Source organism: Chionomys nivalis, chromosome 5 (assembly GCF_950005125.1).
Source record: "Chionomys nivalis chromosome 5, mChiNiv1.1, whole genome shotgun sequence".
Classification (NCBI taxonomy): Eukaryota; Metazoa; Chordata; class Mammalia; order Rodentia; family Cricetidae; genus Chionomys; species Chionomys nivalis.
Genome location: NC_080090.1, coordinates 920137 through 947219, shown reverse-complemented (window position 1 = coordinate 947219; position 27083 = coordinate 920137). Strand labels below are relative to the sequence as shown.

General features: G+C 49.3%; 1 protein-coding gene across 1 annotated transcript in view; it reads right to left on the bottom strand.

The window, feature by feature from the left end:
* Positions 1-224: 224 nt before the first annotated feature.
* Cnih3 (cornichon family AMPA receptor auxiliary protein 3) overlaps positions 225-27083 on the bottom strand; it is a 107807-nt gene continuing 80948 nt past the window's right edge. Inside the window, exons 4-6 of the mRNA XM_057769817.1 lie at positions 11294-11406; positions 7555-7698; positions 225-5431 (exon numbers count right to left, since the gene is read on the bottom strand). Of these exons, the coding sequence (XP_057625800.1) occupies positions 5404-5431; positions 7555-7698; positions 11294-11406 (285 nt within the window). The 3' untranslated portion in view covers positions 225-5403. The remainder of the gene's footprint in view (positions 5432-7554; positions 7699-11293; positions 11407-27083) is intronic.

Here is a 27083-nt window from a genome sequence, read left to right as displayed (position 1 = left end):
TTGGGGGAGGGGGAGGAAAATGGGAAGCGGTGGCGGGGAGGAGGCAGAAATCTTTAATAAATAAATTAATTAATTAAAAAAAACTGCATCATATTCAAAAAAAGGTCCCCAGAGTTGGCACCACTGGGTAGCTGTAAAACCTTTAGAAGAGGCTCTAAGACCCCAGTCTCTTTCTTTCCACCATGATGTGCCACCAGAAGCCCAAAGTCATGGATGGGGCCAAATAACCACGGACAGAAACCTCTACACCCAGGAGACAAAAATAACTTTTTCTTTATAAGCTGGTAGCTATTTGTCAAGTTCACAGAAAGCTGAATGAGCCCCACACGATTTCAAGTGGACAACAGTAACAACATCACTGGTGTCATAGCCAGAATGGACGAGAGGCCTGGTCATGAAGGCACTGCCACCAAGTGCTCAGACCCCGAACCCACCAGCCACTGTGTATCTACTGCTGCATTGAAGATACAGCTATTGTCACCTTGGTTACTGGTTCCCGTGATATGGTCACACAACTGTGCCTGAGTAAAGACCAGGGTGTGCTAATAAGTAAGTGCCCAGCTCACACTCAGGATGTCTAACATGTCCATTTGCCAAGTTCTGCGGTGTGAACACTTTCATCACGGGCAGTTTCCACGTACTAATGACATCAGCGAACTTGTGGCTGGGAAGAAGGAACAGGAACACACAATCACATGGCAGTCACAGTTCTGCCACAGACATGACAGCTAGACCTCGAAGAGCCCTCAGAATATTAAATGTGTGTTAGGAAGTAGGCCTGCAACTAGACATCTTTGTCTTCTGCATACTTAATCTAAGCTTACATAACTTTGGTGTTAAGTGGCCACACTGAACTGTTGGCGAATTCCCTATAAAACAGAACACTTGGTTCCTCTAAGCCCCATGAGCCACTTCGAATACACAGTTCACTGGAAAGGAGAAAATATGGTTGCCACGTGGTGGTCAAGGGTCCAAATTCAAGACCTAGAAAAGTCTCTCTGGGGCATCCAGGGATGTTGGGGAAGAACTACATGGGGTATGGGAGGTGGCAGGAATGGCCACATAGTGGTCAAAGTCTGGACGTTGTCATTTTGTTGAGGCTGTTTTGGGATCATGAGCAGCAACTGAGACCTAAACCCCAGTTCTGACTGAGGTTTTCCTGTCCTAGCAGAGCTGTGAGGAACATGCTGGACATTCCCATGTCATCATATGCAATTCTCCGTGAGGAAGGAATGTTCTTCTTCCCAAACAGGTACCCCACTTTCCCCAGGATCAGCCGCCAGGCGGTGTCCTGAAAAAGCTCTCCTTGCTTAGCTCCATCTCCCAGGGAGAGTCCCGCTGTAAGAGCAATCTGGAATCCATCCCTCCTTACTCACCTTCCATGCTTCATTTGGGGGTTCAGCCTTGGAGAGGAAGTGGCCGGGCAGATGGCCTGTTTGGCTCTAAGGAACAGGGGAAGGCCCTACACAGAGTCACATGCCACACAGTGTGGAAGTGAGCAGCCCAATCTGCGTGATAACGCTGTGTGAGGGCAATTAATTGTTGTCAAAGCATTTTGCTGGCTGCATTCATCGCTTATGTGGAGAATAAAACTGTCATAACGATGACAATTTTATTCAACATTGGTGCAATTACCGAGCCTAAAAATAGGGAACAGGGGGATATTTTTCTTGAGGCTGAGCTGTTACCCCTGTTGCATGGCTGGGACTGTCACCTCCACCCCCACCCCCACCCTCACCCCCAGGAAGGAAAGAGGACAGGAAGAAAACTGAGACTTGCTGAGCATTGCTGCTATGAGGAGGGAGGGGCAGTGTGGGAGGAGGGAGGGGCAGTGTGGGGAGGAGGGAGGGGTAGTCTGGGGAGGAGGGAGGGGTAGTGTGGGGAGGAGGGAGGGGCAGTGTGGGGAGGAGGGAGGAACAATGAGGGGGAGGAAGGAAGGGCAGTGTGGGGAGGAGGGAGGGGCAGTGTGGGGAGGAGAGAGGAACAGTGTGGGGAGGAGGGAGAGTCAGTGTGGGAAGGAGGGAGGGGCAGTGTGGAGAGGAGGGAGGGGTAGTGTGGGGAGGAGGAAGGAACAATGAGGGGGAGGAAGGAAGGGCAGTGTGGGGAGGAGGGAGGAGGGGAGCAGTAGGGGGATGAGGGAGGGGCAGTGTGGAGAAGACCAGAGAATGAGATTTCTGGGCCAAGCTGATAGAGACAGGCTCTGTGCTATGAGCTCTCTAGACACAGTTGACTTACCACAGCCATGGGAGGTGGCATGCCCCTCCTGTGACAGATGAGGAAGTGGGATCTCAGAGAAGCACCACAAAGATCGTCATCCCATCCTACCCAGTGCAGACAGGCACCCCAGGTTGCGCGTCATGAGACACGCGAGGCCTGCAGCTGTCCTGGCCATCATCACTCCCTTTCCTCTTTCTTTCCCATATCCCATCCATCACCCTTCGTATACTATGTCACTCTTTTGGGAAAGCAAAAATACCAAGGCCCTGGAAGCAGAAAGGCTCGAGGTTGGCAACTCGGCAAGTGGGACCTTGGCTTGGGTCCTTGACTGCTGTAGATTGTGTTCCAAAGCTTTCAGCTACGACTGTGAAGACAGTCGCAGTTCCTCCGTCATAGTGTCATTGTGAGGACTGAATGAGATGTGTATGGAATGGCCGGCAGGAAGCTGAGGCTTTGGGAGCAGGTAGAGGGCATGGCGGAATTTCCTATATAGAGTACTCACCATCATCAGGCACAGCGGATGTGACATCATCAAACCAGGGTGGAGCCTGACATTCTCCTCTCCTCAGCACAGGGTGACCTTATGTGACTCTCCACCGTCCATCCAGGTCACACCGCACAGCCACACAGGGCTACAGCAGGGAAACAGGACCCATACTCCAGGCCAGCCCAGGCACAGGCTATGCCCCTGAAGCACCCTGACCTGTGCCTGGTACATGGGTTCTAGCTTGCTCAACAAATGAATTCTTGAGGCTCTGGGAAATTTGAGGCATTTTTCCCATCTTGCTCACTCCTTCCTTTCATGGGGCGTACAATGAGAGAGAAAGCCACGCAAGCAAAATTCCGGGGAAGAAGCCTGCATAGTTCTAAGGCCACGCCTCCCAGCAGCTGCGTGTGTCTGCACACGGCTCTTCTCATTTACCGGGGCACCTGGCACACACCTGCGCTCCATCGGTAGTAGCCCATCAAACTTATTTTTACCATCAGGAAAATGAGCTTCTCCTGGGGGACTGGAAATTAATTGTAACTCCCATGAGATCACTGGACTTGTTTCCCAATCACAGCTGATGGCGGAGGAAAGTTTGGAATGCTTTTCCTCCATAAATAGGTAAGAACTGCCCGAGGCACTGGCAGCTTTGAACGATTTTAAAGGTCTGGGGGAAGAATCACTCACCTCCCTAGAATCCATGCCCCCAAGCACTCCCTCTGTAGCTGTATGCCTTAAAATCTTTTCTCATAAAAGTCAGTGCTAGCCGCTGAACTTTAGCAGGACCCCAAGCTACGGGGGCAACAGAAAGGGCATGTTCTCTAAGTCAGACATCAGGTTCAAAGGCAAATCTTCAAAGTTCCCTCTCTTTAATACTGAGAAAGCAACTGGGTTTTGTGGAGGGTTGTGCTAGGAAAGTCGTCTACAACATGCAAAGCCCTGGGGCGTGAATTTCCCGGTTCCACATTAACAATTTTTGATATTGGTGCCCCCTGTCAAAAGCTACTTCAAGCCCTTTCGGAAGAGGGTGAAGTGTGAAACATTCATCCTGAGGAGCCCACAGACCCCTTCCTTACCTTCTCCATGTCAGCTGCTTTTTTACAGGATGGTGATGGAGTTAGCTTTGCACCTGCTACCTAGACCCCACCACTTGCTGGCCGTAGCTAGCCATCCTGGGAATGGTACCCAGCTGAGGCCATGCAGCCTCAACAAGTTACCAGGCACGGGAAGGCATTCCCCCCAAATGTGGTTGCAGAGGCTTTTATGCTACCGGCCCCTCAGGGAAGCTGCATTTTGGTTTTGTTCTTCTTTGTGAGTTTTATTTTTTCCCTCTCTATTTTGTTTTCTGTAAAAATTTTTAGAAACACGGTGTCATTTTGAAACTGTTTCTCCTACCTACCAGTTTGCCAACCATATGGAGACACAGCCAACCTGGGATGGGATGGAATGAAGGAGCCAGTGAGGTGAACCACTGAAGTTGTTGCTGCATTTTAAACATAGCACACACTGTGTTACACAAACACCATTCAAAACCTGAGTCACAGGATTCAGATGGGAGCGTATATAAATAGTGTGTGTGTGTATGTATGTGTGTGCGTGTGTGTGACTGTGTGAGTAACAGTAGAAAAGCAAGGAAGTTTGAGAAATCAGGTCAAAATCATTGTGCCTAATTTAAACATCACAAAAATCCCTCACCACTATTTACACCCCCTCATACAACTCCCACCCAAAAAAGGAGTAAAAGCCAAGTGGAAAATTCAAATAAGTGGATGTCCCCACGTTGAACTGAGCAGCACGAAGGCTGTGCAGCCTCAATTGAAGTGATAATTATGTTGTCTCGCTTCCTGGCTGTCCACACCACAGGAGCTCTGCTCTCTGTTTCTGGACTTCACACTGTTTTGAGGGTTTTTTTGTTTTGTTTTGTTTTGTTTTTTTGTTTGTTTGTTTTTTAGCTTTGGCTCATGCCAGCCAGCTGATTGGCATGTCACACTCTGATGGAATTTTGGTGCAGAGGCAGAATACATCTTGGGGATGGTGAAGAATTCACACCTGGAACATATTGCAAACATTTTAAAAATCCATTTTCTCACACTCCCCTCCCCAGTTTGCACTGGACATAACTTGCTGTCCCACACCCAGCTCAGGCGGTCACTGCTTAGAATCTTGGACATAAACAGAGCCTAAAATGACATGGCAGCAGGCTTGAGGCAGACCCCAGATTTGGGCCTTGCAATGAGCAAAGCTGGAGGCCACAGCTCTGGAAAAAAGAGTCTTGATATCCTTAGTATCCTTGAGGGTCTCAATCACCTCTGAAGACCTGGCCTTGGCCCCAAGTCATTTGTTGGTGGCGTCTAGCTTCCAGCCTCATTCCTGCCATCCAGACAGGCAGTTCAAGTGAATTTGCAGGGCACCGATGCTCAGTGAAGTGGATGAAGAGAAGCAGCAACTGCAGCTCCAGAGGTTGCAGGTTTCGTCAGCTACAAGCTGGCACCCCCAGCACTCAGAGGGGCTCTGCCATCCATGTGGAATGTGAACAGCGAAGGCAGCAACACACACAGCAACAACTGATGCACATGGGTAACTTGGCCCTGTCTGCCATGTGACTCCAGTTCCTTCCAATCAGTCTCTGCCAAGCTGGGTGTCTCCAGCCACAGCCACGGTGGTTCCCAGCCTCGGCCTCTCCATCAGCAGGGTCTGAGTTAGGAGCTCACTAAGGTGTAGATCATGCTGGATGCAGACAGAAATGGGAAAACAGATGTCAGCAGGAGCCTGCAGCTCCCAATAGCCCTCTTCCGAGGATGGAGCCCATGGCTTCACCCCATTCCTGTCTCTATGGTTTCCAACTCACCTACTGAGGCTTTGCTACCACCCCCCGCACACACACACACACACACAATGCAGAATGTTGGTCTGTTGAGATAGCATCCCGTGTCCCCCATGAAAGGTGTGTTGTCTCAGGATGCCTGGGAGCACACTCACTGGAATGATGACTGTGGCTGGCCACATGACTGCATCATGGGCCAGGTGCCTATGTGGTGAGGGCACAACAGATTCTTCCTACCACCGCTGCTGCCACATGCTCATATGACGACTGTGCCCAAGGGTCCCCAGGTGATACTACAGAATGTGTCAGTCCCAAGGGTCAGGATGAAGATCACTGTCACCGATGCCAGTGTGGGTGCATGAACAGTCTTCAGGCAAATAGCATAAGGGAATCTTAACCTGGCATAGGTTCCCAAACCCCCTGCTTTAGGGGATGAACAGTATGCAAGCAGGGAGACCTGCATTCCTGTGGCCTGACAAGGTCTTCAGGCTAACTCCACAAAGCTGATGAGTTCATCAGAACTACGGTCTACTATTCTGTCTATTTATAAGAGGAAGAAGCACAGCTTTCCACATGAGAGACCCCTCAGATTTCCATAGCTTGGAGCAGGAAGCATCTGGACCCTTCATGAAGGATAAAATCCTGAGGCTGGAGTAACCCCTGACTTAATGAAGAAAGCCCTAGAATAATTCTTTGACTCCCCAAATCCTCACAGCTGAGGTTAACCATGAGGCTACACCTCCCAGGCCTCTCCATCTGCTGACCCTGGAGATCAAGGGCGGAAGCAGGAGCAAGCCAGCCTTCCAGAGTGTCAGGTTCCACCTCAGACACATATAACAGAGAAGTGTAGCACACATGCCAAGATACACGTAGCAGAGACGTGTAGCACACATACCAAGTGTAGGAGTCTGGATAGTAGATCTATTCCTACTGAAAGGCCTGGAACATCAGCCAACTGTACCATCTCTATCCCCTGCCTATCTCTATCCTGTCCCTCACTTGGATAAAGACTCGTCTAGGGGTCTAGACTCAGCTTGAAGTTCAGTCTCTGAGTCATACTTAGTGTGACCATGATCTGTGATCTTGGGAAATGTTTCTACCATCCCATCACAGATCCAGCTTCCTCCTTTTAAATATGTGGGTAAGGACAGAATGTTTCTGATAAATGTGCCAATGTATATGGAGTTTTGGAATGTTGGGCAATGTAACTCCCAAGCCTGCTACATCCAATCTGAACCCAGGATTGGCTGTGAAGTTAGCACCCCCACCCTTTTCTGCCTCTGCAGAGATAGCACTGGGGTGCTTGGAGACATCCATGACCCTGCAAAAGGAGGAACAGGATAGCAAGGTGATCAGGAAAAGGCCCCAGAAATGAATACAAAAGGGAACAGGAGATATTTCCAGAATGAGGAGCCTCAGGAGTCCAGACCACAGAATGACAGCTCACGACTCTCTGCTGAGCTAGGGTGTTCAAGGGATGAGGTGAAGAGAGGGACCCGGAAGCGGAGCTGCAAAGTCGGCAAGATTTGCTCAATTAGGACGGTGTTATGAAACACGGAAGAATTGCAGCCTAAGCACTTAATGACCCAATGTGCCACTCTGCGGGGTGTGCCTGCCACTGGAGGGGGAAATCCCACTGTTACAGTACCCAAGAACCTTCACAAACAAGCGGAGGGCTAAGGATAATGAGGCTGGCTCCTCGGTTTACTGACACCCCAATGGGCTGAGCTGCTGGGCTCTGAAGGGCAGGAAGCCCTGCTGGGAAGAAGCCCTTGACAGTCCTTCCCTTCTGCTGCCTCCTAAGAGATGTTATTAGATGTTTCCCTGAGTTGCTAAGATGTGAGCAGAGGCATCTTCCTTCCCCAGAAACCCTTGCTCCTGAGTCAAGGTTAGACAAGTGGGACCAGATTCAACTGGCCAGGATCTGCTGTCAAGGGCTACTTTCCCAAAAGCTGCCTCTCCAAGGCCAGCCTGAAATCCCTTCCCTTTGCTGCTGAGACAAAAGCCAGAAGGAGACGGGACTCACCAGTACAGGTAGTAGAAGAAGGACAGGAGGTAGAAGGCTAGCTTACACCAGGCCTCCTTCTGGCAGTAGCTCAAGGTGTCCGCGTTCATGACGACCGGTGGGTCATAGGCTAGTTCTGAGCTGTCTGCTGGACAGTGGAAATACCTGCAGGAAAGAGGACATGACAGTGATGTCTCTGAGGCTTGGGACTTCCCATGCTGTCAGACCAAGGCCCCCTAGCATTAGACTTGTCCCTGAAAATCTGTACTTCCTGCCAAAGTCAGATTCCAACCATTGTCATAGTGCAGCTCTGTGGGTGTTTAAGTCCTCCAATGGATCCCTGGTATCATATGATGGGGCTCTGACAGAAGGAAACATGTCACCCAGTATTATGGTCTGGATGTGAACTCTCCCCCAGAGGCTCATGTGTGGGCACTCTTGATACCAAACTAGTTGTCTTGTGTGTGTGGAGGGTATGGAACCCTTAGGAGGTAGGGCTTCACTGGAGGAAGTAGAGAAAGTTATAGGACAGCCCCACTTCCCGTCCCAGCTCCCTGCTTCCATCTTCCGAGATGTAACAAATAACACTGCAAGTTCCTGCTGTCACAGACAGAGTCCCAGCCACCATGACTTCACTGTGGCAGGCTGTATTCCCTTAAACTATGAGCCCAAACAACGCCATTCTGTTTGAGGGTGACTCTGATAGCCTGGGAAGCACCAAGAGCTCCCTTTGGGTCAAGACATGGTGGAAGAATTGTATCACCACCCCCTCAGTGTCTACAATCTGTCTACATAGTGCCTTGGGCTATTTCCCCCTACCCAGACTCTCATTTAAACCCCTAAATACCACAGGGAAACATTATAGAGTCATTTCAAAGGGTATGGGAGTTTTGTTGTTGTTTGATAGAGGGGCCGGAAGAGCAAACAGAACATCGACCATCTCTGGGGAAGCTGGGAAAGAGAACTGTAATTGGAAGAGTCCTCATCAAAGGTCACAGTCACATCAACTCCACAGCTGCAAACCAAGGGCCAGAGGGCTCGTACAGAAAATGGGGCCCTTGTCCGTGTCTGCATCTCTTAGTTCATGTCCCACCGACATCTGCAGGGCATATCTTCCCTGTGGAGCCCAAGACCCCAGTGCAGCTGGAATGGCCCAGTACTGCTCTTCGATCACGGCAGGAAAGGATCCTGGGAGGCAGGGATCCAAGCTGCCTCTCCAGTCAGGCCTGGAATAGTGGTGGTTCTCCATCCTGAAGAAGCACCAGGCCCGGCCCTGACCTGAAGGCTGCCATGATAGCACATACCTGCAGAGCTGGCATCTCAGTCACCTCGTCTTCCCCTTCAGAGAATTGCATCGACATTATCTGTCACCAACACCTCCTCTTCCCCTTCAGAGAATTGCACTGACATTATCTGTCACCAACACTATGCTAAGAGGACATCAGAAGCCAGATTCGATGACAACTGCCAGCTCATAGCCCTTGGGCCACTCACCTCTCCTCTTCTCCAGAGCAGATTTCAAGCCTATTTGCTGTCACTGTGGCTTTGTTCCCAGGTGACCCCATTAAGTGGAGGCAGAGCATCAGGGTGACCAAATGGCTGGGTGGGAAGGACTGACTCTTTTGCTTGCTGCTCACCAGATTGTCCTTCCTTGGATCCATCAGGAACCCATCCTGGGCTCAGCCAGAAAATGGAGATGCAAATTGTGATGCTGATGTAAGGTGATGTATGGAAACAGCCTCCCAAACAGCCACTAAAAGGCAGTGGCCAGGACAGTTTGACTGAAGCAAAGTGAATGCCAGGGTAGACCTGTCTACAAGAGAAATGCCATGGCATCGACCTGACAGAAAGGAGGCAGACAGGCCAGGGGTGTTAGCTTAGTCTGTGAAGTGCTGCAAGCGGAGGACCTCGGCCCAGCATTCAAAGCTCGTGTTAATGCTGGGCATGGTGATGTGAGGTTTAATTTCAGCACTGGAGATATCCAGGCCGTGACAATTTTCCCTGGCCAGGACCTGTCTCCATTATCTCAGCTCCTTTATGTCTTCACCTGGAGTTCTGTTGTGTTCCTAATTACAATTTTGACTTCGACACATCTCTGCTGGTCCATCCTTCACATTCTGCCAGGATCAGCTTCTGAGCTCTAAAGCAAAGTCATTTTCCTCCTCCGGAACTCCTCATGGCTTTCCAGCCCCTACAGACCCCGAGCTCTTCATCAGATCCTCTTGGACTCCCCATATGAGATTTCCAGCTGCTCATCAACTGCACCCTCCAAGAGTCCCTCTCCAACCATGCAGAAAGATAAAATTGTCCCCAGAGCCTGCCAAGGGCTCTCTCATGTCTGGACTTTCACACATGCTTCTCTGGATTTTTCTGCACTCTTCAGACTAACTTGTTTCTTTCCCTGCATCCTTACACATCATCCTCAGATGTCTGCTAATTCCTTCTGTTGCTAAGCTGGACCTAGGATGAAGATTCATACATATTTCCATCTAGGAGTTCCCCCTCGATGCCTAGCAAGTGGTGTGTGCTCCATACCTTTCTTAGCGACAGAGTGGACTGTTCTAGGTGCGGTCAATTCAAAGCTGTATTTTATGGGAAAGCGGCAATGATGGACCAACTGGCTTGGGGTTCCAGAGCTCTGGGACTAAAGGGTTCAAGGAAGGAAATTGATTCACACAACTACAATCTCCACTTCTCTGGTGTTTCCCACTTCTGCTCCATATCCACCCTACAGGAAACCTACACCATGTGATCCAAAGCCCAATCTTAGAAGAGAATATTTAACATCATAACTGTCCCAGGAAAGCTGGCACAACTAGTAGGTGCTTTTAAAAAAAAGGAGAAAGCTTAAACATCATAAAGTTTGCCCTTTTAATGTGTATATACAATTCGGTGAATTTTAGTATATTTATAGAGTTGTACATCTATTGCCACTATCGACCTTCAGAGCATTTTCATTACCCTCACCTTCAAAAAAATTACCCACTGGGAGTCACTTCCTGTTTCCCCTCAGCATTTGGAAAGTACAAGTTCACTTTAAGTCTCTATAGGTTTGAAAATTCTGGAAATCTCCTGTCAACAGACTCATATAATGTATATTCATTGGATGTGCTATCAATAATGTTCCATGGTATGGATATACATTTTCTCTACCCATTCATCAGCTAAGAGGCTTCAATGTTTCCATGTGTTGGATACAGTGACTAATGTTGCAGCTGCTTTTCACACTTACCTGCAGGGTTGGGGTTGATTAACAGAGTCAAGAGGACTTATTCCAGCTCTGGAGAGTAAGTTTGTTCTAGGTGGCTTTGTTTGTCAGTCTGACATAACCTAGAGTCATCTCACAGGGGACCCTAAGCTGAGGAACTACCTGGGTCACACTGACCTATGGGCATGTCTATGAGGGATTGTCTTGACTGCTGACTGATGTAGGAGGACCCAGCCCACTGTAGGTAAGTGGTGCCATTCCCTGGTCAGGTGGCCCTGAGTTATGTAAGAAAGTTAGTAAACAGGAGTCTGCCAGTGAGCCAGCAAGAAACAGTCTTTCATTGTTTCTGCCTTCAAGCTTCTGCTTGAGTTCCTGCCCCTCAATAATGGGCTATGACCTCTAGACTGTTTCTTCTCTAAAGTCCTTAGGTCAGAGTGTTCATTACAAGGTTTCTAAAAGAAAGGGATGAAAGGCAGGCACTCTGATCTATCTGGGCACTCTGTCATTGGGTGGAAAGGTGAAGGAGGGGGGACCAGTCCCCAAAAGACCTACCTCCAGAAGTGATAGAAAAGCAGGGGAACGTTCAGCCCCAGGGTGAGCCACTCCTGCGCACACAGGAACATGATGCAGAAGAGGCTGTGGATGGAGTACTCCGGCAGCACCAGCTGGAGAGGGAGCAGAGACACACACAGACCTGGTCAGAGCGAGGAAGCAGGCCACCCATTCACTGCCTCCCAGGCAAAGGTCCGCCCTATAGCACAGCCACTTCCCTGTGACTGACCACATCAGGAAAATGCTCCGTGTTTTAGACCCAATCCCAATGGACATAGGCCCTCTGTCCTTGCCTGGGAACAAGGGAGGAGCTTACCCAGTACCTGGGCTGTCTGGAAAAGCGAGTAGTGTTCTGTATCACCTGTCACCTGTGTTTCCAGCTCCTCTGTGCCCTTCTCTTGCTAATAGGTGTGTTTATTCCCAATACAGGAAGGTCAGGAGTTCCTAATACAGAACAGCAATGGCTGATGATAGGCAGATCAAGAAGACCCTGAGAGTAATGCCAAGTAGCAATGGTGAAGACAGGTCACCTCTATGTGAAAGGAGAGAGATGAGCTCAGACTCAGAGGGGCCAGATGCAAGAGCAACCAACTGGAAGAGGGACACTTCTTCTGGGTGGGTACATGTGACATAAATGAAAACTGTAAGCTAAAGATGACTAGAAGGTGGAAATTCAACCCCTTCCAGTAAGGAAAGCTATAGGTATACAAACACACTCATGCAGGCAGAATGCATATACACACACAAACACACATGTGCATGGCCTATGCATCATCACGAATGCTCTGGTCTGCCAACAAACACTCTCTTTCAAGGGCCATCTCAAACTTGTTTCTAAAGGAATCCCTGCCCATCCTCTCCTGCACCACTCATCCGCATATCTGATCCCTTTCATAAACTTACAGAAGAAGAGAAATACTTAAGTTTCAATTCACCGACTGTTGTCTAGGAGGCGGAAAAGAATATTACATTTGTGTGTGCGCACACTCGCATCTGTGCCATAGTACATAAACGCAGGTCAGAAGACAGTTTGTGGGAAACAGTTCTCTCCCTCCACCACGTGGGTTCCGTAGATAGAACTCAGGTTATCTGGCTTGATGACAAATGTCTTTACCTGCTGCATCATCTCTCCAACCCTGCCATGGCAAGCTTTCTGACCTAGCCTTAGAGACCGTCCCACGATCTATCTACATGGGTTCTCTCCCACACCTGACACACATGTATATACTCAAGTACTCCACAGTCTGACTTAGCCAGGGTCTATCCTATTCCAGTCTCCCTTTGCAATGTGCTTTGCATGTCTTCCAACACACGTGACCAAATGCACTGGTCTGACCTGTCCCATATGTCTATAGCATGGCTAGGTGACCCATGAGATGTAGTCTGTGGTTACAGACCTAGATCTCTGTGGGTGGCAATAGCTGCTTCAGACCAATCTGCTTGGGTATAGAACTTGACTTTAGCCTTTCACTATAGGCAGATGAGCTACCTGACTAGCCTGGCTCCTATGGAAGATGAGGGCGTATTCACACATTAAAACAAATGCACATACAGGCACACATGTGAGAAATGTATTTTGTAATTGGGGGCCATCTTTGTTATCTGGTGGAGAGTGAAGCACATTAAAACCTTAAGTTACTCGGTCATGAGCTTGGACTTAGACACAAGCACTGTTCCTCCAGGGTCATGACTTCAAGTGGTGAACCAGGCACACCCTGCACCTATGAATCTCAATTGTGTGGTGGTGGGGGGGGTATTTCTCCTCATTTCTCCTTAGAGGACCTCAAAGTTGTCCTTACCAGGTTTATCTGTACCCAGCAGGGCATCACCCAGCTGCCTCCCACGCATAAAGAAAGCCCACGTTCTTGGAGCTACCATGCCAGCCCTGCTCTGCCATACACATCTCTAAATTTTGTAACCGTCACTTCCAAGCACTTATGCCAAGTAATTAGCATGTTTAGAGTCAGCTACTCTGGGCTGAATCATCCATTACAGCTCCATTCCCATCTCCAAGGCCAATGACAAACCTCTGAATGGTGACAGTTCAGAATTCATGTCCCTCTATCAATCACATGGCTCCTCTTTCTTTGGGACTTCATTGATAGCAGAAGCTGTGACAAGCGGGGAGGATCTGTCCCTGTGTGAAGGAAACTGCTTAACCGAGGCCACCTCACCTTTTAGGGGTGAGGAGAAAAGCTAGCAAATCCTTTTAGTATTCTGCATTGTTCTTCCAACCGCCTCTGAGTATCTAAAACACTGAGCAGGCTCCTCCCCTTAGCCCTAGGAGACTTCACGCAGCAGCAATGTCCTTGTGGTGTACTTACTATCCCTCCTGCTTCTCCAGTATCCTTTGTCACACTGATATGGACGATGTAAGGATCTTATTCCTTCCAGACCAGATGGAGCTTAACCAGGCCACCCGCACTGGCCTGCACCATGGGCCTCTGCACCATCCCTCCTTGGCCTTTGGAGCATAAGACATTGTGTCCCAGATCCCAGCAGTTGGAAGAGGCCCCATGGGCTGTGAGTGGAAATTATACGAGAAGCCTGGCACACTTAACAACCAATGAAAACTGTCCCAAAGTCCTATTTTGTTCTCTCTGACAAGGTAAAGAACAGTTACAACAATGGGTATACTCCATCATCCTGACACCATAAGTAAGGAGAGAGGCCCCAAGGCAACATGTGATGGGCGGACTGAGAACAAGACATAAACGTATGTTGTTCTGAGCTACTGAGAGTCGTATGTTGCTTCTCGCTACAACACACTTTGATCCTTCGTGTCTGATGTAGTCAGAGCCCCAGAAAGAGAAATCAATGAGAAGCGAAGCTGCACTCTTCTTCCCTCTTCATCCTCCCTGAGCATCCTTCTAGACCTTTTTAATAAGCCACTGCAGATGGTGTGACATGCTCTTATCACTGGGCATGTTGAACACCAAGCAAAAGACCACCAGGCAGGCATAATGCTTATTCATCCCGGTGAGCAGCTAGCTGGGTGGGTCCCTCCAAGCTCAAAGAGAATAATGGCTAGAGAAAGATGCCCCACCCCTAACCTGCCAGAGAAAGTACAAAAAGTTGATTGAAACTCTGACCATACCCCTGGCCGGTATCATCCCTTAGCATTGGCAGATACTGTTTTCTGTAACAGGATTGTTGAATGGCACCAATCGCTGTGATTCACTGAATGAATTATAAATAGAAACCACTTCATGCAGGCCACAGTCTGCTGAGACCCCATGCCCTGCTTTCTGTAGTTATAAATAGTAAAACTGATCTCACTATAGACATTGCAGGGTTGCTATAAAGATGGCAGCCAAAGCCGGGCTTTCCTGTACACACCTATGATCCCAGGCTAAAGGGGCAGGCTACATAGTGAGATCTGGTCTCAAAAAAAAAAAAAAAAAAATCTGACAAGCAAAAGATAGCGATGCATGCCAACTCAGGAATGGCCGAGGCTGTGTGATCACTGCAGGACCAAACACTGCTGAAAGACAGAATAGACCTAACTGTGCATGGAAACCATAGGTCAGCATTCTAGAAGACAGGGCTAGCAACACCAAGGATAGGGACTTGGTAGGTAGCTTGCTGCACACATGAAAACTAGAGCTTGGATCCACAGAACCCCACATGTGTATCAGGTAGTCATGGTGGCCCCCCTGTAATTTCTGCCTCAGAAGGAAGTAATAAGGGATCTTCAGAGCAAGCTAGCTAACAAGACCAGCCATAAGAGACAAGCTCCGGGCTTAATTGAAAGATCCTGCCTCCGAGACTAAGAAAGAAGATTGGGGACAATTCCCACCATCAATCTTGGCTCTGTACATACTCGCACATATATGGACACATGCACACACACACACACATTTGCCCATACACATGCAAACACACACACATACACTCAAATTCTCTCACATACGTGTAAGCACATACATACACACACACACACACACACACACACACACACGATGGAAAAAGAAAGATCAACAACAACAAAACAAAGAAGCCACTGCTCTGGGTAGCTCTTTCACAAGCCGCCAAAAGAGCTGCTTATTTAGTGGTGTTTGGTCGGCCTGATGCCAGGCTAAGCCTAGAGTACCTGCCAAACCCGTTCTGCTCTTGACTTCCTGCCCAGATTCTAGGAGCCAGTTTCCATCTGCTGGCAAATATTCCCATCTGGATGTACCTGGGCTACTCCGAACTGAATCCTCACATCTTCCCTGCCAACATTCTGTCCTGAGCCTCTAGTTTGTCCCGGCCTCTTGCTTTCTCTTTCTCTCAGTCCTCATGGGGACTCTTTCCAAATCTGCTATCATTCATTTTCTACAGCAGCACTTTGATCTGCTCTTGTTTTTTTATTTCTACTGCCCCCTGCAGGCCTGGGCATCTACCTGTACACCCCGCAAAGCTACTACAAGAACCTTCTAGCAGAGTTCTATCCCAGGGACGGGATCCCTCTGCCCAGAAGAGTGACATCTCCTTTCCCTGGCATCCTCCATGTATGGCTCAGCTCTAAGCCTTCGTCCATCCACCATCTTGTTTTCCCAGGAATTTTTTTTAATTAAATTCATTTTTTGTATGCCTAAATGTGTGTAATTTTATTGGTAATTAAAATAAAGTATTAAATACTTGGTTTTAGCAATTCCAAACTTTTAAAATATATTGCATAAAAATTAATACCAAAACATACTAGAATTATAATACAGAATTTAAAAGTCTTTGTTGTCTGTTTTTTTCTTGATTAAATTCATTCTTAGATAATTCCACACATGTACACAGTGTTAGATTCTGGAAGGGAAGGAATCATTGTCTCCGATTAAATTCTTCTTTAAACAAGATTTAAATTTATTTTTATTTGTGATCTAAATATTTTCTGTCACTCAGCTTCTCACTCATTCATCCATCCACCCATTTGTTGCCAGGATGCAGGTCATGTGTAACCTTGTATGTTTTGGGAGAATAATAATGTCTTTGGAATTCTCTTCGATGCTTGTAGAGAAGGGAAGTGGGTTTGAGAGGAGAGACTTTTCTTAGCCTCATAGGAAGAGGAAGTAGAGAGTACATGGCTATATTCTGTATTGGAAGTTCGGGAATGATGTGTTTAGGATGGGGGCGGTGTCCCTAAAGCTAGGGAATGGAGCAAATGGTGAGAGGTAACCAATCAGCCATGAGCCCCAAGAGGGTAGGATTCTTGGGAGGAGGTGTATACATGTGTGTGTGTATGTGTGTGCGTGTGTGTATGTATGTATGTGTATGTATGTATGTGTGTATGTATGTTTGTGTGTATGTATGTGTGTGTGTGTGTGTGAGAGAGAGAGAGAGAGTGTGTGTGTGTGCAGGTGTGTGTGTATGTGTGTGCAGGTGTGTGTGTGTGTGTGTGCAAGTACGTGCACCTATGTGCATGTATGCATACAGAGGCCCGATGTGGACACTGGTGTCCTCTATCGTTCTCTCGCTTGAAACAAAGTCTCTCGTCCAACTTTGAGCTCACCTTTCTTCCAGCTGGGCTGGCAGGCAGAACCCACAGCAATTCTCCTGTCTCTGCCCTACCAGTGCTGGGGTTACGGTTGTATATAGCCACCCCAACTTTTTCTGTGCTTGCTGAAGATCTGAACTCAGGCCCTCACTGAGGCAATCACTCTCATCCACCAAGTCATTGCCCCAGCCTGAGGACCAGATCTCTAAGAGGAAAAGAACACAGCCCACAGTTATGGAAGGCCATGGCCATGGGAAGCCCGCCGCCACAGAAGGCCCATGGCCACGGAAGAGCTGGGCCTGAGTTTAGCTCGAAGACTGTGAAAGCTGCAAGACTCATCTCCCCCAGCTCCGAATGTGTCCTGTCAGCTCAGACAACAAGCTTCCCAGCTATAATCACATTGGACTCAAATGAAAAGCATTATGTAAATCCCTCCCTGTTATATAAGGACCAACCATGTGACATGAAGAACTGCCGCTAGCCACAGGCTCTACTTCCCTTATCTCTAAAGCACCACACCTGCTGGTGAGCGATGCTGGCCGGACTCTGAAGGCCAGTGCTCACAGAGGTGAGCCAGCACCAAGCAGAGGACGATACCGCTACAGACGGCGAGTGTGCTCTTCATGTTGTGGCAAATTCCCTACTTGGGAAGTAACTTGCCCTCTTTTCTGAAAGTCGATGAAACAGTCCACAGCCAGATCTGGTTTCCTAGCTCTCAATCCAGACTCCTCGATCTTCTCTGACTGATGTCACCTTCCAACCCCTCCAGGCACAGAGTGCTGGTCCCTTGTGTCCCCAGTGATCTAGATCCTGTGTGTCTAACAGTGCATGTGACCCTAGGACAATGTCCTCCTGGGCTATCCAGAACTGAAGTGACACTACTCCTACACACCTGTGGCACGGAGTCCATCCCTGTGTGTGCTCAAACAAGCTGTTATTGACAGAAGCCCAGGGCTCTCGTTACCTTATCTGAGCAACGGGACAGCAGGATGATGCTACGGTCTGAACGTCCCCCAGAGGACTGTGTTAGAGGCCTGATGTCCAGGGTGGTACTATTGGAAGAGGTGGAGCCTCAACGGAGGTTTTATATGACTGGAAGTGTGATCTTGAAGGGGCATGGGACCTCCGCCCTGCTCCTTCCTTGATCTCTCTCTTGCTTCCTGGCCGTGAGGTGAATGGTTTTGCTCTGTCACACGCCTGCTGTGGTGTGCTGCCGCATTACATACCCAAAGTTGACAGAGACAACCAATGAAGGACCAGAAACTTCAAGTTCGTGGGCAAGAATAACCTCTCTCCCTCAAATGTCAATCATTTGTGTTTCGTCACGGTGAGGAGAGCTAAGCGAGAATGGCCTGTGTGGTTAGGAAACTAGGATTTTGCTGAACTGCAAGACGGAGATAAAAGAGTCTCTGAACATTGTCAAGAAGCTACGCTCTGAAGCTGTCTGCTCTGAAGAGGCCATGTCTATGTGGTTACTCTGAGTGACAACTGCCTTGGGGAAGGCATTTGACCCTGGGGAGGTCATTCCAGCCTTTATCCCTGTCACCTAAGGAACTAGAATCCCAGCCTCAGGTGGTGTTGAGGGACCAATTGCTGAGACCTGAGCTCGAGCTGACTTGAGTCTTGTCTATTAGAGGGCATGGGCTTGTTAAATGTTTTGACCCCCTGCAATCTGCATGAAGGTTTGCCAGCTATTTTTAATGGCAAGCCAGTGTCTCTAAGCAGCCCAGCACAGAGCTACAGTCAAGAATTATAACCGCCAATTTTATCTGCACCCGCAGATACAGGTGTGGTTCAGGGCCCATCACTTCCGGGAGTTCTTCTGAATGCCCACATCGAGTATTGTTTTGATGTTGGCCACTCACAGACAAAACCAGACCCACATGACTGACCTTGGAAGATAGGGACAGTCTTCAAGGAAAGCAGATAGGTCATTTCCCCTCTGTCCCTCTGAACTCGGAACATGAGGAGGAATTTGGCACAAAGGTGAGGAAAGATGCTGCCTGCTTGAAAGGTTCAGGAACTAAAAGCAAGAATTATCCCTCCTCCTCCATGGATACCCAATGGTCATCACAGGCCTGAAGCTTCCAGATGTTCTTTGGGCCTACAGGGTCCTCCTCTTCCTGAGGTCTCTATTCCTCCACCACCCAGGACTCTGGGGGTGGCCTGTCCCTTCTGGTATTCCCTGCTCTTTGGATTCTGCTTCCTGGCTTAATGACTCTGACTGACTTGGGCACCTCTGGTCCCACTGCCATCTCCTTTGGTACCCTCGCCTCCTTCTGTTGCCATGCACTGAGCATACTGCCCAACTATCTGTATAAAATGGTTTTCCTCAGGCTGCCCACTGAGGAAGTTCTCTTGTTCTGACCCGTGAGATAAAGCACACATGACACCATGAGGAAGACCTTTCTTCCCAAAGTGCTCAGGTGAAGTGGGGTTCACTTGGTTGTTAGTGGAAGGCAATGGGGGGGGTGAGGTGATGAGAAGACAGTCTCAGCGTCAGGCACGCCTGGTCCTCCCTGACAAAATGGGTCACGTTTCCATGAGCTCCAGCAGCACTCAGTGGTTCCCAGGTTTTACGTGTTTCAGAATTATCTGGAGGTTTTGCTAAAATGGGGTGCTGGTGTTGCTGGGCTGCCTCCTGCCCCACAACACAGATCCTGCAGTTCTGGGGGCAGGGATGCTGAGCTCTGACTAACAAGTTCCCTGTGCGACATGAGGAAGGTGCTCCTCCGAGTGTGTGCCCTGGACCAGCACAGCCCCTGGCACTTGGCAGCTTGTTAGGAACGTAGAATTTGGGTCCCAGCCCAGATCTGCTGGAGCAGAACCTGCCTTGGAAGGGTCCCAGGTGGTTTATATGCACATCAAGGTTTGAAAAACTTCTTAACACTGATTCTCAAAATAGCTTTACCTCGGAATAGCTTGCAGACTTGTTAGAAGTGCAGGTCTCTGGTTCCCACCCTAGACCCCAGAACAGACACTGGACAGGCAGAAGCTATAGTTTTAGACACTTCCGGGGTGATTCTGTAAGAATGTTTAAGCCAAGGTTACCCCTCAAAGGTCTCACCAGACCCCCAGCCCTCTAGTGGGGTCAAAGTTTCCTCCAGTACTTCACTGCGACAGACTGAATGCTCAGAACCCTCACACCACTGCTTGAGGACTGGGATTTGGTAGGGAGCGTGTACAGTCAGGAGCAAGTGAGTCTTGCCCCAGGCTGGCTAGCACTGCTGTGAGAGAGGACCCCAAGGCTTCCTCAGCCCAAGGCTTCCCCAGCCCAAGGTTTCCTCAGCCCAAGGCTCCGGCTCCCCAAGTCCAAGGCTTCGGCTCCCCAAGTCCAAGGCTTCCCCAGCCCAAGGCTTCCCCAATCCAAGGCTTCCCAATCCAAGGCTTCCCCAATCCAAGGCTTCCTAATCCAAGGCTTCCCAATCCAAGGCTTCCCCAATCCAAGGCTTCCCAATCCAAGGCTTCCCCAATCCAAGGCTTCCCCAATCCAAGGCTTCCCAATCCAAGACTTCCCCAATCCAAGGCTTCCCAATCCAAGGCTTCCCCAATCCAAGACTTCCCCAATTCAAGGCTTCCCCAGCCCAAGGCTCCCCCAATCCAAGGCTTCCCCAGACCAAGGCTTCCCAATCCAAAGCTTTCCAATCCAAGGCTTCCCCAATCCAAGGCTTCCCAATTCAAGGCTTCCCCAGACCAAGGCTGGTGGCATCTGTTTGGTATGGAAGTAAGTGTTCTGGCTTCCCCCGTCTCCAGAGTCTCCCTCAGATTACCATTGCATTTTTTCTGTGCTCTGAATGCCATCTCTTCTCTTCATCACCCTCTTAAGCAACGTCCATCTGTCCTGGTGTTTCACTGGATACTTGCTAAGCAAGACAGGTGACTGGTTCCTTTGAAGACCAAACTTTAGACTCTGGCCAGCCCTTGCCCCCTCCTTTAAGCCTGCTGCGTCTGACTTTTTGCACGAGGCGACAAGGCACACTTTAAATTCAATAACCCTCCTACCAGCTCCCTCACACTTGCTGAGAGACTGGCCAACCTTAGAACCGTGCAGGGGGAGGTGAGATCTGGAGCAGTCCCTCACACACTGCCACATTTCCAGAGGAACATAATTCTCCTACAACTCACTGGCAATTCAGACAGCTGAAGTTAGCACTTGTAGCTAGCTAGCTACCCACTCTCTCTCTCTCTTTTTTTAAATCTAAGCTGGTGATGAGGGGAAGAGGAATTGTGTTCAGACTAGAAGAAACCACTGGTAAATGTTTCTGTGTGAAGGGAAAGGCAGGAAGTAAAGGGAACGTTCTAGAAAGCAGTGGAACAAAGGGATTTACTAGCTCGGTGCTGATGTGGAAGATCCCCGAGTCTGACCCACTCATACTATGCCATGTCATCAGGAACAGGGCACTATGAACAACATTGTCCACAATTAAGAAAAATGGAAACTCAGAAACAAACAGGTGACCCAAACACAGCATGATGGGAAAGAAGAGCAAAAAACCACTCATGGTTACTGGAGAAACGGAGCTGGACACTTGGAGGAGACAGAATGAGACAGGGTTACAGGGCTGGTTTCCTTATGGAAGTAGAGGGTGTCTTTCCACTGAGATGGGAGAGATAAGCACGTGTTTCTGGGCCCCGGAGAGGAACTCTGCTCCACTGTGCAGATTTTTACCTACAAATCCTCCTTGGTAGAAACTGAAAACCCTTCAGCTGACCTCTTCTCAAACACAGTAGACTTCCAAGAAGTCAATCCAACTATTGCATCTGTCCAGGGGAACCCTCGGTGACAGGACAGAACCACGGGCGGGAAGCCATTCTCTCCCGCCTCGGCTTCCGTTCGTTTGTTTATGTATCATTCCGCTGTGTGCATGTGGAGGTCAGAGAACAACTTTGTGATGTTGCATCTCCTTTTCCACCTTTAGGTGGATTCTAGGGATTGAATTTAGGCTGTCAGGCCTGTCCGGCAAGCAGCTTGACACAATGAGCCATCTTGTCAGCCTCCCTGCTTCCACCTGCATTCACACTACGCGGTAGACGATGGTGAGATTCCCGGGACACACCCGCCATCCTCCCCTTCCCAGCTGCCTCCTAGTCCACAAAGGAAGCAGCCCAGCATGAGGAAAGCAGGCGTCAAACCCTGTCCCTACCCTCCCTGCCCCCCCCCCCCCAGTGCTTCCCAGTCTTCCTCCAAATGAGGCTTCTGAAAAAGGGCCAGCATGGGCACATGCTTCAAGTATGTGCCTTCACAAAGCCAGCCTGGCCTTCAATAGCATCATTGCCTTCCAAAGGAGAGCCCTTCTAGGATAAAGACAGCCGATTGTCCCGCTTAGCAGCTATATATTAAACGGTGTTAATTACCTGTTATACTCAGCAGTTTGGTAGAACTTTGCTCCAAACAAACAAAAGAGGGTAGAGAGTACAAAACAGGGAGGACAGATGTCTGGGACAGGAAAACACATGCGGCTGTTGTTCATCAGTTAGTGCTTTGTTTGTCTGTTTTCCCCAGTGCCAGGAATCAAACCCAGGACCTTGATCGAGCCAGGTGCCATCTACCACCGAGCCAGTCACCGGTTCTTCAGTCTTGTTTTGAGACAAGGCTGTAGCCCAGGTTGACCTCCAACTCTCTTAGCTCTAGCTCCCAAGAACTAGAATTTCAGGTAATGCCAAGATACCCAAGACATTGAATATTTATGGACTGACCTAATGGTTTGCATCCAGGAAAGCCTTCTTACCCTTCACTGAAATACAAAGACAAGGTCAATGAGCCCAGTGCCCCCAGAGCTTGGGTAGAGCACTTAGAAAGCACCTCCCTAAGTGTTGACTAAAATCTGGCCCTGTGCATGTAAACTGTGAGAGCGGGCTTCACCAGGAGTCTGACTTGCTAAGTTCACATGTCGAGGAAAACACATAATATTGTAACTATTGCTTCTGCAATGAGCAGGACTGGCAGCCTCTTTGTGAAAATGGCCGGATCCGTTTCACGCGAGTATAATGAGTATTTAGCGTAAATGTGTGTGCGACCCTTAGAGCAGCGTGTGCCACGCGGTGCCTCCATAAGTCACAGATGATGGGCCTAGAAGATGAGCCATTTGACCAACACAATCTCCACAGAACTTTCCAGCTCAAATATTCCAGCCGCCTTGTAAAAAAATAGCAAGTCAACTCTCTTAAAAATAAAGCCAATGTATCTTCCCTCTCTAGCCTGTTTCCAGGGCTTGCAAGCTGTCTGTGTCCTCTTCCTCACTACTTCCAGTCCTCAAAAAATGCCATGAGTTTAGGGGAATCTGATCATCTGGGTGTCGGCAATAGCTATGCTGCTTTGGTTTGAAGACAGTTTGTTCCCTTGAATTTTTGCAAGGATTTAGTCTCTGGAGTCTTGTTAACGGCATCCAAAGGGTGGAACCGCAACCCACTCCACTATTTGGAGCCTTTGGGAACTGATCAGGTCCTAACATTAGGCTAAGAGCCCTGTCTTTGCTACTTTTCTATTGCTGGGACAAAACACTATGACCAAGGAAACTTATTATTTCATAGCTCCAGAGAATTGGGGTCCTTGACCATCATTACTGGGAGCAGGTGTCTGGCAGGCAGGCATGGCCCTGGAACAGTAGCTGAGAGCTCTTTCTCCATCCAGGAGCAGAAGACAGTGAGATATTTAGGTCATTTCCCAAACGTACCTCTCATGGTCAAGAAGCATGAAAAACCCTACCAGCTCTTTCAGCAGTCTGAAGCCTGAGGCCAAAGACTAAGCTGGTGAGTTTTAAAGTCAGTAGGCCTGGTCCTACTTTAATGTCTATCTGTCCTATATCCACAGACTGTTGTAGCCCTAGCCTGGCTCGTCCTTTCCAGACATATGTCATTGGACAAGGAAGAATATGAGTAGATTCAGCGAGCCTTGGCTCAAGACCCCAAGCTCTGGGCACCTAAAGCACTGGCGTGGATGTAGCAGGAAGCCAGGAACACACGACCCGGGTCCTTACAAGAGATCAGGAAGGCTAGCTGAGCACACGAGTGACAGACCAGCCAAAGAAGAATGTGATGAAGTGCAAGACAGTACAAGCATGGCAGCTTCGAAGAAGAAAGGCCTAACGCAGGCACTGGTCAGGAAACCCACTGTGATGGAGTGTGTCCATCCCCAATTCCACGCACTGAAATCCTAACTGCCAATGAGCCCGTATTCAGAGGGAGAACTTTGGGGAGTAACTAGGTCATGATGGTGGAGCTCTTGTGAATAAACCAGTGCACTAAAAGCCAGCATCACTCCTGTGGTGAAAACAGCCACTCCAAAGGGAGCCAGCAGTGACCCATGTTGAGGTGTTTCAAGAAAGAACCATCCCTCTCCTCTTCCATCTCTAATTCTCACGGGGGCATCAACAGCAATTGTGTAGGGCCCGGGTCTACCCTTGTTCTTGGGGTTCATCTTGAGGGCAGTTTCTGGTCAGCCAGCTAAAACATTCAGTTTGTTCCCATGCTCCCTCTGCCCCGCCTGGTGATTAGCTGTAGGGCATTGTTGACTCCATCTTTGGTGTGGTAATTTCCCACCTGCCTGGGTGGAAATCCTTGTGCAGCAGCGAGGTATATAAGGATTTCCCCAAGGTTGAATAAAAGGCATTCGGCTGATCTCCTTTCAAATGACCCAGGTCTCTTTGTGTGTTCTTTCAATCTCCAGGCCCTTGCCTGACTCGCGTACGGTACAGTGGCGTGCGAACTGTACTGAGGGGGTAACACAGAACCAGGAGTTACACAATTGCAGAGGAGGGCTACCTGGAGACTTCCCTACTGGCTCCACAGCTCATTATGGTCGGCCCAAGCTTAAACTTGACTCTCAGAATCCCCTTCTTAACTCCCCAGGAAGTTCTTCAAATCCCCAAAGTCATTGCACTGTCCCACTCACCTGCAGGTATCAACCCTTGAGAGTTCTCAGGCAACTGTGTCCTCCCCAGGGTTTTCATCCTGCTACTTACTCCTAGAAGCCCTCTCTGTCTTCCTAGGCCACCAATACCCCTCCCCCCCATCCTTGGAGCTAGTGATACTGGCTTTTCTTGGAGGTCTCAATACAAAGGATAGAAGCCATCTGTGATCCCAAGCAAAGCTCAGGACCCAGGTTCACCACCTCGCCCACTCACTCAGGATTCACTGTCCCTCCAGGTCTACAAGCTGTGTGCTACACAGACACACCATCCTGCCTGTGTGTAGCATATGTCCCAGTATGGAAGGCATGCTTGAGGTGGTGCCATGGGGAAGAAATAGATGACTAGAAGACTGGGGGGTTGGGGGCTAGGAGACTGGGAGGCTAGGGAGTTGAAACCTGGGAGGTTGCAGTGCTGGGATGGGAGGATGGGAGACTGGGGGCTGGGGGCTGAGGGACTAGGAGGCTGAGAGTCTGGGGCCTAGGGGGCTGGGAGACTGAACAACTAGGGACCTGGAGGGTTGGGAGTTTGGGGAACTGGGAGAATGGGTCCTGATGGCCTGGGGACTGGGAAGCTAAATGACTGGGAGCTTAAGGGTTGCAGGGCTGGAGGGTTGGGGAACTGGAAGGCTGGGAAACTTGGAGGCTGGGGAGCTAGGAGACTGGAAAGTTTTGGGGCTGGGGCTAGGAGGCTATGGGGCTGGGGGCTAGGGAACTGGGAAGCAGGGACTGGAGGACTAGGAGACTGGAAAGTTTTGGGGCTGGGGCTAGAAGACTAGGGGGTTGGGGGGACTGGGAAGCTGAGGATCTGGGGGATTTAGGGGCTGGGAGGCTGGGGGGCTGGGAGGTTGGTATTCTCTGGAAATGCTGCCCTCAAAATCAAAGCTTAAGAAGATTAATGCTCTGACCTCACTTGTCATTCACAGCAGTTCAGGCAAGAGATAGCAATGGTCAGGACAGGTAGCTGGACACATGCCGATGGAGTGAAAGATGTTTAAAAAAATCTTCCTTGATTACTGGAGAGGAAGAGGAGGGAAGAACTGGGGAGGAGCATTCAGGACTCCACTGAATGAAGGCTGCCTGGTCGGGGCAGATGCCTGGTTGGCTCCGTGAAGCTTGAGCAACATTAGAAGGGAAAACCCTTTCACAGAAATGTGTGCACTCAGCACAGGCCAGGGTCTGAGGTGCGCGGAGGACACACAGGACAGTGGGATGCAGAAGCCGGTTCTAGAAGAGAGCTTTGGAGGCTGTGGGAGAGTCATAAAAACAAAGTCTTAGATCTTGGGCTTAGAGCTGATGTCTTGGGGGGTGGAGAGCAAGAAGGCTGAGAACAAGCCCAGGGCTATGTCCTCGGTGTGGCCAGTACTGGAGAAACAAGGGAAGAAAGTAAAGCAGGAAAAGATGCCAGGAAAAGACCAGCCACACGGGCAGAAGGAAAACAGAGGGCATGTGTCAGGCCTTGTGCTTAAGACAAAGAAGATGTGGCCAGGCAGAAGTGCAAAGGAGGCGAGGACCACCGGGAACCAAAATGTCGTGTTTTCTATGACACCAGAGTTGCTTCCACTTCCCACACTGTCTCAAGGAATGCTAGGACACAGGCTGGTGGGAGGCAGTGGTTGGAAAGGTGCATGGGAGCCAGGGAGTCCCTTGCTGGAGGCATGCAAGATGAGCAGCAGTGTGTGAAGGCATGCTCTGGACTACCTGGCCCACTGTCACTGTCTAGGTGACATCATGCTGGGGTGAACATTAGGTCTGCACTTGACGTGACCCGCTTACAAGCGAAATGTCAGCATGCTAACAGTGTATTCAGAAGCTAGCGACAGTCTCCTGTGGCACCCACAGCCCTCGGGGTCAATGCTGTCACAATCAGAGGGTGGGTGTCCAATAATAATCAACCAAGTGATTCATGGGATGACCTGACATCCAAGTAATCACTTCTCCATGGAATATCAATCATGCCCAGGTTATTCTATGATCTCCAAACTCCTCTGAATGTTTTGCAGTCACCCACAGATGCCTGAATCCTGGACCAGGAGGAATTTATGCAACCTGAGACCACACCCTGGAAATGTATACAAGAAACAGGCAAGTCCTTTGGCACGTATCCTCCATACATCCCAGGGCTCACAAAGCAGGCAGCACCCCAGCTTGGGAAGTGGGTGAAGAGCAGCTGCCAGTACCTGTCCTTGGTCATTTAACCCCCACATTCTCTCACCATGCTCCATACCTTCCCTGGGGCCCAAGGAAATTTTGTTCCTAATAAGCTGATTCTCAGGAATTTAAGGAGTCCAGGTAAAGTCTGCTTTTGTGATATTCTTCCTACGGACACCTCCAGAAAGAGTAACGATATCTGTGATGAGAGCAGCTCGTGTGATTTCTATGTGAGTTCTCAACTGGTGTCTGGAGATCTCACT